The sequence below is a fragment of the Saccostrea cucullata genome, unplaced genomic scaffold (assembly GCF_032062105.1).
Source record: "Saccostrea cucullata isolate Sc308-1 unplaced genomic scaffold, CSIRO_AGI_Scuc_v1 ctg5601, whole genome shotgun sequence".
In the NCBI taxonomy this organism is placed as follows: domain Eukaryota; kingdom Metazoa; phylum Mollusca; class Bivalvia; order Ostreida; family Ostreidae; genus Saccostrea; species Saccostrea cuccullata.
In genome coordinates, this window is record NW_026941214.1 from 117,044 (window position 1) to 127,585 (window position 10,542).

General features: G+C 33.2%; 2 protein-coding genes across 2 annotated transcripts; both read left to right on the top strand.

Annotated features, from left to right (window-relative positions):
* Nucleotides 1-2,925: 2,925 nt before the first annotated feature.
* On the top strand, nt 2,926-4,951 carry LOC134257437 (uncharacterized). The gene is made up of 2 exons (XM_062740055.1): nt 2,926-2,976; nt 3,195-4,951. Exons 1-2 carry the CDS (start codon nt 2,940-2,942, stop codon nt 4,826-4,828), a joined length of 1,671 nt encoding a protein of 556 aa, XP_062596039.1. The 5' UTR covers nt 2,926-2,939; the 3' UTR covers nt 4,829-4,951.
* Nucleotides 4,952-9,963: 5,012 nt separating this feature from the next.
* LOC134257439 (E3 ubiquitin-protein ligase TRIM36-like) lies at nt 9,964-10,533 on the top strand (the record flags this gene model as incomplete). Its single annotated transcript, XM_062740057.1, has 1 exon — nt 9,964-10,533. A coding segment is annotated over exon 1 (570 nt), but the record flags the coding sequence as incomplete, so codon positions are not given.
* Nucleotides 10,534-10,542: the final 9 nt, after the last annotated feature.

Below are 10,542 nucleotides of genomic sequence, written 5' to 3' on the forward strand. Positions count from 1 at the left end.
AAGTATATAAATAATTTAAAATAAGGGTGCCGAAAAGTCAACAACACTATCTTTGAATAAAAGTAGAAGATAATTAGTAAATTAACATCAATAAAGAGAATTTGTGGAAACGCATTTTTCTGGGTTAAGCGATTAGTGTTTAACCCTGCAGGAAGATATTTTTATTGTCAGTGCTCAAAGCAGCGTTCGAAGATTTTTTTTATCTCAGATATTGTTATAAGCGTACAGACGATTGATTTCTCACTGCAGGTCACTAATCTAAGGAGTTTTGCCGCCTCTACCCAGGTAAAAGCCTAGGCTCTTGTAAATACGTTACTTTTGTTTTTGTGTTATATTATTATTGTATAATTGTATTTTGATTGTGTGTGTTGTGATTTTCTTTATATAATAATTTTGATTTTATTGTTTAAGCCAACTGAAGAAAAAAAATTATGCAATCTTACAAAATCCCAATCACAAATTCGATGATCAGACAATCGGAGGTTGTTTCTGAATATTTTCACTTTACAAATTCTAAAATTCTGTATACGCCATTGCCAGCACAAATTGTACATGAAGAAATTATAAAAAGAATGTTTCATTTATTTCGAAACATGACTTTTAAGAAATTATTTAAATTTATTCAACATTTTTGTGTTACAAAAAGTTTTGAAACATCATTCATTTACTGGCAATTAATACTTTTTGCTGATTTCTTTGCATTTGATTATTTGTATTATTTATTAAACATTTATACTTTAGAACATAGTCATGGCACATCATTTGATCTCCTGGTTATATATTTTAATCATTTTGGTTATTCGGAAATATCCTCTGATTATTTGTTAAAAGTTTCAAATTTATACCGATTACCCCCTTGGAAAGTTTTGGAATTAATTCAAACTAAATCAGTAAATACCTTTTCCAAGAACAGGTTAAAGAAAGTTGTAAGAGAGCAACTACGGACATCAATTTATGATTATGAACCGCAGATTTTTATGAGATATCCATTTAATATAAATTTTAAATGCGCGTATTGCGACATTTTATGTCCTCAGTATAATAATATGTACCTGGTAACATGTTGTTCGCAAAGGGTTCATTATCAGTGTAAACACTATGTTAGAAGTGGAGTATATTGCTTGCACTGTAATGCAAATTTTGATAAGTACTATGTAAAATCATATGACCTTAAGGAAAGGTTTTGTAAATACAAGCCCAATCCAAAATATGCACTATTGAAGGATGCCTTTTTGCATACTCATCTGAGTCACTGCAAAGAGCCCGAGGACATTATAGAAAATTTTAAATTCCTCAGTTCTTCATTACTAACAAAAACAGGTTTTTAGAATGGTTCAAATTAAATCTTGAGGACAAGATTTTTACTAAATGGGGGGGGGGTATTTATCATAACAAAAACTGCATAAAAATAAATATGTAACAGAAATTTGTGTGAGAGAGAAACGAGAGGACATTCACTTCCTAGTATCATAACAAGACCTACTTAAAAATAGAAACAAATTAGTGTGTGAGAGAAACGAGAGGACACGAGGGGATCGATATTTCCTAGTATCAGATAAAAATAGTCAAAGATGCTGAGTGAACCTATCACCTGAGAAATGCGGTGAGCGTGTTTGCATGAGGGTGATGAAACTTGATTTCGTCAGGTCATTTTTGGTCATAGGGAAAGGGACAGCCAATCCTACGTAACAGGCGAAAGGTCAACCATTGGAATAAATTATCAACAAAATGATAAAAAGTTAAGATTTTGCAAGAAGTTTAATATGAATCTTAAACGGTATTTCATAAGTCAAAAGGATAAAGAGGTACAGAAGTGTAAGTAAAAATTCAAGTCGCAAATTGATGTTTGTAGTTGAAAATTTTGATAAAATAACAAATATGGTCAGGGCGGAGCTCTTACACAGGAGTAGTATAAATGCGACGGGGAAAGATTTCTCGTCAGAGAAATTCCGACGAGTTGTCTTCTCTGTTGTATTTATACAGGTAAGAGATTTTTACAAGTTTCGGTAAATAATTTTAATAAAAACTAAGTTTCAGATTGTTAAGCTTCAGTTGGCTCATTTTCTTTACAGGAAAAGATATTTTATAATGTTTAATATTTCTTGTACAATTTTTTGTGTCGAATGAAGTTGTTTAAAATATAAAATGGATTGTAAAAATAAAGAGAAATTCCGACGAGTTGTCTTCTCTGTTGTATTTATACAGGCAAACCAGTTTCCAAGAGGGGTGAAATAAGAGCTTTCGTAAATAATTGGTCACTGGTCAACAGAGGAGTAAAAGAGTTGTTCAGTTGGTTTACCTCTCACTGCGGAATTTAATAAGATCCTGGTGGATAACAAACATATGCATGATCGGCCCAATGTCATTCGGGACTCTGCCTTCCTAAACCTTTGCTGGTTGGGAAATACATGTAACAAAAATTAAGGCTGGAGTCCAGAATGAGGTTGACCCGGTTATGATACGTGTATGTTCTAATGCTAATTGTGAGCAAATCAAACATGAACCACTTAAAACAGATGCGTTCATGTGCTACTTAGGAGTAACCGATCTCTTCTGTCTGGCTTCATCCGCCGTGCGCTCTTGGAAAGATCGAATAAACATTAAAAATTAATCAGTACACAATTCAGTGAGAAAATCATGGTCTAGCAATTTGTATGTCAATATAAATGAAATCCATTAAAAAGAAAACTATTTCAGGTATACAGTCATTTATTCTAAACCTATATTTACTGATAATGTGCAAGTGGAGATATTTGATCAGGGTAATCCATTCTCAATACAAATACATGTATCTAGTAATCTAATCAGATGCAGTATACCTGTACATGTGAAATCTACACCTATATTTACTTTTTGTTCAGAACAATGGAAAGTCATTTGATAACAGTCTGAACATATATCCATATTTAAACAGGTGTCACTGTGTATTTTTGTGGCACATGGAGAATGCATGCTTGGAGTTAAACAGAACAAAAGGTAACAATCATGAATGTCATTAGACTGCAATATGACTAGATATGATTACTATATATAGGGTTATTTTCGCCCTTTTACACTTGCTTACAAATTTGGCCCGTTTTAAATACGCCAAGTCTCAGCTCTGTTTAAGAATTTATACTGTGTTCTTTAAATAATAAAACGGGCGAAGATTTCTTTTAATACACTATTACATTTTAAATCATTCTTGTATATAGGAACAATGGATAATCCCGAGGCCCAGGTTGCTGTGAACTGTGATCAGTGTGATATCAAAAAGGTACAGAGTTACTGTGACATTTGTTTTGTTAACCTCTGCAAGGCCTGTGTGGGGGAACATCTTTCTAATTTATCTTCAAAGCATAAAGTCGTTCCGTTTCAGCAGCGTCAATACACATTCGATCAGTTAAAATTTCAAACGGAATTGGAAGAAGGTGAAAGTTATGTGTATCCAAGGTATAAAGAAATGGAATCCGAATTGAGAGCATTTAATAAGAAGAAAGAAGAAATGAAAGGGGACCTGGAAGAACTAGAGACCGTTCTTTACCCTCAGTACAAAGAAATGGAATCAGAGATACATGAAGAAAAATCAGAGATAGAAAGTGAATACGAGACATTAACATCAGCGGTAACCCAACAAGGCGAAAACTGGCACAAGGAAATCGAGTTGATCGTCAACAAACAGAAAAGTGAAATTGACGAAATGAAACATAGACATTTGGCGATCTTGGAAAAACAAGAAGCTGAGATTACAAGACTTATTAACGAACTAGAGCAAAAAGTTGTGTCTGTAAAAGAAACCCTTGATTCCAATAATATTGCAGTAACTACTTCCTACAACTCCATTAATGATAGACTTAGAGTATTACCTGTAAAAGCAAATTGCTCGTTACCAACGTTTACCCCTAACACAATAAAGGAAGAGCACATTCATTTGATTCGTCAATGTTTTGGTTCTCTAACTACATTCTCCGTTCTATATGAAAGGGACATACAGTCAGCAGAAGAGGTACACTCCAAAAATGACGATGTCTTCAGTGCAGATCCTCAACTTATCACCACTATCAACACAAAACTTACAAACCTTCACAACATTACCTGTTTTAAAGATGAAAGCGTCTGGATAAGTGGAGAAGAAAGTCTAATAAAGCTATATAATCTAAAGGATGCCTTGGTGAATGGTTTTCAAACCAGATCAGGAAATGCACCTTATGATATAGCTGTGTCAAAAAGTGGTAACTTAATCTACACTGACCGGGATTTTAAAGCAGTCTATAAAGTAATTAATGAGCAAATAAAGGAGCTTATCAGATTCAGGGACTGGACACCTTACAACATATGCGTTTCCTCAAACGGCGCCCTTCTGATCACATTAGGGAGGAACAAGAAACATTCAAAGATTGTGCGATGTAAAGCTTCAGTAGAAACACAGACAATTCAATATGATACACACGGCAAACCGCTTTTCTCTATAGACAGTTTTACAGTGTACAGTAAATACATATGTGAAAATAAGAACCTGGATATCTGTGTGGCCGACAGTAAAGCACAGGCCGTAGTGGTGGTTAACCAAGCTGGACTCTTCCGATTCAGATACACTGGACACCCTACAGCTGGTAAAAAGAAAAGATTCTGTCCCATTGGGATCGCTTCTGATTCTTACTGTCATATATTGACCACAGACGTTAATGAAAACCGCATCCACATCTTAGACCAGGACGGCAAATTCATTCGTTATATTGATAACTGCGATCTTCTCTGCCCTTGGGGCTTATGTGTAGACATCAAGGATAATCTCTTTGTTGTTGAATGTCACAGCAGCAAAGTTAAGAAAATTAAATATTTAAATTGATACAAGATTTTAACAACGCCTGAATTGACCTATTTTCCTGAAGACGCAACATTTTAGTGCCTTGAGTTTCCTTATAAACTTAATCATATGCATTATAAACATCTAGAGCAGATTACATTTGCCTTATAATACATTGTTATGATTTCATAAACAAAAATATGTAAATCATATTATTTCCTTTTTTTTCTTTTTCCTTCTTGAACAAAAAGCAAAAAAAAAAGTGAAATTCAAGTATTATTTTTAAAACGTAATATTTGTATTGCATAATGTTAACCTTATCAAAACCCAGACAAGGATGGAATATTTATGGCTCTTCACTGCATCCTTTCGGCTATGTGTGGCACGAGAGATAAGATTTTGTTGTTCATTATCAAATCAGCTATGTTTAGAATATCAAATCCTCTGATATAAAATTTTGAAATAATATTCATCCGTCAATGAATAGCTGATTTGTTAAATAAAGGGAAAACGTCAAACTGTCAGAGTATTCTAAAATTAACACACTATTTATTCACATACAAACATGCTTGTAATTATTTCTTGCATTTATTTTCTCGTCAAAAAGTTTAAACAATATGTAGGCACAAGTTTCATTTATAAACCGCTTTATTTGAAAATAATTCAACTATTCATATTGATTTTACAAATATATCGTTGATGTGATGGAACGATTTATTTACCCCACAAAAATAATTTAATTAATATTGTTTTTACAGATACATGGTTGATGGTTTAGTTTGAATGTGTTCATGGGCTAATGTGTGTGAGAGTATGTGTGGGGGGTGTAGGTGTGTGGCTGTGATATTAACAAAACCAAAAACAGAGGTAACATCAATAAGAATTAATAGGAGGGGCATTTCAAAAGTTCTGACAACTGTTTAATAAAAAAGTATCCGTTTCAGGAAAATTATTAAGTTTGATAACATTGGAAGGATCAGAATAACTTATAAATATTGTGACGTCACTTTATAATATTTATGACATAAAAACTCCGAAAATGACGTCAGACATCCGCAAGTTTAAAATACTGATGCATGATGTGGATGATTTTTCTTTTATTACAAACAAGATTTCTACTTTGATTAGGTAAGATTAGGTAAGATATTTTCCTAAGTTCCGATGAATAATAAGAAAAGTAAGACTTACAACTTCAGAAAAAGATGGCAATTTAATTGGCAACTGCATGAATATTTATTTTAAACTTCAGAGCACCAATTTAGAAAAATTGAAATTGTAAATCAAGTTTAGAACATGCGTTACATGTGTAACCTCACTCTGCTTATGACAATAATGATTTTGAAAAAAAAAACGCATGGGAAATAGATTTATTAATTACAAAATGAAACCAACTTTTAAAAATCTTCAAAATTATGGAGAAAATGCTGCCATCCAAGCCTGACGACGGAGGACGACTCGCTTACAATAACGGCAAGCCAAAATAGCTACCAGACACGTCAGTGTGATATAAACACCAATTAATAATATGTTTTACGGTGTGACCGTTGGAGCGAGCGCAGTTGTACCATCAAAAACACTTGAGATCAGCCACTTGAACGTCAAGCCACACGAGACTTCTCGACTAGCTGTGACGTCGTATCACAAAGCTCGTCGGAGCTTACGGAGACAGCCGAGCGTCTGTTTGAAACTATGGAACTAGTGCAATTTTTGTCGAAAAACATTGCAGAGTTAGTTGAAAGATACAAACTGAAAGTCTGATATAATTATGCTTAATTTGTTATTATTTATTTATTTCTTTGAAAGAAATTTCTACAAACTGAAAGTCTGATATATGCTTTACGTACTATTATTTATTTATTTCAAGAAAAAGAAAGCAAAAAGAATAAAACAAAGGACATCCAAACTTCTCGGAAGAAATCGGAAATGGGTGACGAAAGTATGAAAAGAGATAAAAAGTGCAGGAATTCTGGGAATGTTGCACAGAGAAATTTGGAAAAGAGATTGCATTAAATCGTTCTTTGCTATGTTTTAGCCACCATGTTGCTATGTTTTCCGAGTTTCACGGAAGCAACCGACATAACTTCGTCAAAATTCGTAAGTTTCCGGTGACGTCATTTGTATCATTTCCGAAGGGCAAGGTGAAGGCTGGTGTTGTGGCATGGGGGTATGTTTTTGAATAAGGTAAGGCAAAATCAATCTTTAATTTTTTTACTATTTTTGATTTTCCAAAGGACATTGGGTCTGTTCTTACACGTTAATCTATTAAGCTCGCTTCGCGACGCTCGCTGCGCTCGCTAATATATTCCTTAGACTACCAAAATATAATCAGTAAGTATTGTGGTCATCAAAAATGTGAAACACTAATTTGTATACCAAAAGCTGGCCTACATGTACCTTCGCCAGTTCATGATCAAATATGTAAATCTCTGCTCTGCATATATATTCAGTCGGCGACACAATTTTATCAATGGACGACAATATGTGTACATATTGTTGTTGAAGACATGATGTATGAACCGACATGTGCCGTTACATCAACCAGGCAACTTTTTGTACTTAATATTTTTGCATTGCTTGCAAATTAATTAATGGTTATATATACGCAGAGAAGTTATTTTTCGATGACGAGTTTAGTGTTTTGTGCTCATTTTGTCTTTAATTGTGTAATCGATTATAAAGACATAATATATTTAATTCCGATAAAAAAGATAATTATGCAGTAACCCAATAATGTAAAGGCGTAGATGGGCAATGCAAATATATATCAAGGACTGAAATAAGAATACAAAGATCTACGCATTATCTGGTCCGTGAATCATTTTAAACGGTGCATACGATAGCCTTTATACCATGCATTGAGATAACAAAACGCATTTAAAAATCGATAAGTTAGGTAAAGCGGTCTTGTACTTGTTTAAAAAAAATTATTAGACAATATTATAAGAATATGTTTGGAGCTAAAATAAATTCGTATTAAAGGTGTTTTAACTGAAAAGGTAGGATTTTTTTTTCAAATTGCAAGTATATTTTGTATTTTACAATGTATCATGATAAATTCAAGTGTAACACATGACGCGTACTAAGGCAACCGAACTGAACTCAAAGAACTGAAAGTAGAAGGAATAGTTATATAGAGGATATTCATATTGTGTGATTTGATATTGGCTTTATCCAACGAGTTGAAATGGTGTATATGTGTATATATTCGCGAGGCTTGCCAAGCGAACATACACTATTTTAACGAGTTGGATAAAGCCAGTATAAAATCACACAAATATAGATGTTCTATTTATCTCATACAACTTTCGTTTTAACAAAACTTTGAGACTTCCCCTGCAAAACTACATGAATGATTGCCAATTCAAATTGATGACGTATAACTACATGTAGATGAAGAAGCACCGTTGATGTTGACATGCTTCGAAAGAAAGTAGGTCGTGTTCAGAAATTAATTTTTTTGCTATCTGCGTCTTTGAAAACATTATGAGACAATTGCTGGATCTTTACATCAAACGAACTTCTGACTGAAAGTTGTAAGGACCATTGGATCGGGAAAATTAACTCTTTGTATGGCAGCAATACAAAACGTGCTAGGCAAGGCTTTGTAGATTCATTGTTGATCTATTATAAGTTACACCTACATTACATGTACTAGGTGGGCATACGTTGTATGATATAAGAAAGCATTATAAATCTTATAACAACATCTAACTGCTAGTCTTTACCTTTTCCGAAAACGATTTAAAACGATTTAAGAAGGGGGGGGGGGGTGTAAGATCTATTTTAAATTAGCCAATACAGGTTCTTGATAAAATAAGACACTTCTTTGACATATACGAGTCTTTGTCTTGCTTTTAACGATATTACTGCCCTTTATTATTCATTTTATAAGGGCAATAATTTTCACAAATAAAAGTTTTAATAAAATAAAATCTTGAAGCGACGGATCGTGTTAAAACCGGAAGTGCTATTGATAAAGCATCTACCCGTTGATAAAGCATATGTTTATCCAACGGCCTGTATCACCCACACGTATCAGATAAATTTAAGTTTCAAAGTTAGAGACAACTTTAAATTAATATCCTACTGCCAAGAGTGATGATGATAACAATTTGTACAAGACGATAATCTTCCTTCGTCTGATTGAAGATCATATCTAGTAGAGTAACAGTTGGTCATCGTTTTCTATTAGAATAACAACATTTCTTTGATGTACATTACCTTCCATAGAGGCAAAGTCAATTTTCTATATATTCATAGAAACAGTCATAAATATATGTGTACTTTAAAAAGCGGGCTTCATATTTTAGCGACTTTGGTGCTGACAACGATGCGTTAATACATGAATACCGCTAAGAAATCATTTACCTATACAATGCACTGAAAGGATATATGTAGCGCTAATTCATGATTACACCAACAATTCCACACCCCGTGATTATGCTTTATTTTTAATACGCCAAATTATGTACAGTACGTTACACGTATTAATTGTTTTACTTTGCAAAAAAAATCAATGATTTCTGCATGTCTTATTATTCTACGTTTCTCTTTTAAATTCCCTTTACAAAAAAAAAATAGCGTAAACTTTAGTTCACTTTAGTTTACTATAGTTAACTATAGTGCTGACTTTGACTTTGTGAAAACTATAGTTTACAATAATGATAACTTGAACCTTTTTATTTTCTACATATGTGTCATAATAACAAGGAAAACTTTCATTTACCACGGTGATAAACTTAATTTTATGATTTACTTGTTTCACAATAGTGATCACTACGAAAAATTTAATTCCTATTAAAACAATAAACATTTTGGCTCAAAAAGTTTTTTAGTAGTTTTATCACTACTTGAGAAATTGAATTGATAATCAAAAAAAATAAACATTTTGGCTCAAAAAGGTTTTTTAATCGAATAGTTTTATTCTTATCTATGCCACAGTGCTGTCGCCCTTTTCTTTACTTCTCATTTTTGGAAGAACATTCACTGTGTTACTAAGGGTACATGATGACCATGTTAATCAAATCTAAATAACTTTAAAATTTGATGGATAGTATTATTTAAGATTCAAAGTAATAGATTTCAACTGAAAGACGCCCCTTTCCTTTATATGAAGAGGATCTATCAAATCTAATATATATGTTTACAGGTCAGTGCCACAATAAAGTTAATTCACGATGGATCCCAGATTGAGTGCCCAGGATATTTTGCGCTGTACTCTGTGTGATACTCCTATCCCACTGATGTACTGCGTCTTTTGTCAAGTCAATCTCTGTAAACTCTGTGTTGGAGAACATCTTTCAGATTTATCTACAGAACATAAAGTGGTGCCCTTTAACCGAAGAGGTTTTATTCCTAAATTGCCGATTTGCCGAGATCATGAAATGAAACACTGTGAACTTTATTGTGAAAACTGTGACATTCCTGTCTGCTTACTTTGTGTATCTTCCGATAAACATCAAGGGCATAAAATATCAAACACTTTGGAAAACTTTTCTTCCAGAAAAGAACTATTGAAGAAAGACTTAAAGTTATTAGAGGAAGTTATAAGCCCCAAATATGAAAAATTAGTATCAGAATTAGAGATACAAGAAGGAGTTATTGAGGAAAACTACAACGAACTGACGTTAGCTGTAGTTAAACATGGAGAGGACTGGCGCAGACATGTGGATATTGCTGTCAACAATCGCAAATCTGAAATTGAAGAAAACAAGACAAAACATATATTTGCCCTTAACAAACACAAAGTTGAAACG

Bases quoted from the DNA above. Each gene is read 5' to 3' on its own strand.
- LOC134257437 (XM_062740055.1), top strand. From the start codon at position 2,940: ATGGAGAATGCATGCTTGGAGTTAAACAGAACAAAAG. The intron at 2,977-3,194 runs GTAACAATCATG...TCTTGTATATAG, and splicing joins GGAGTTAAACAGAACAAAAG to GAACAATGGATAATCCCGAG.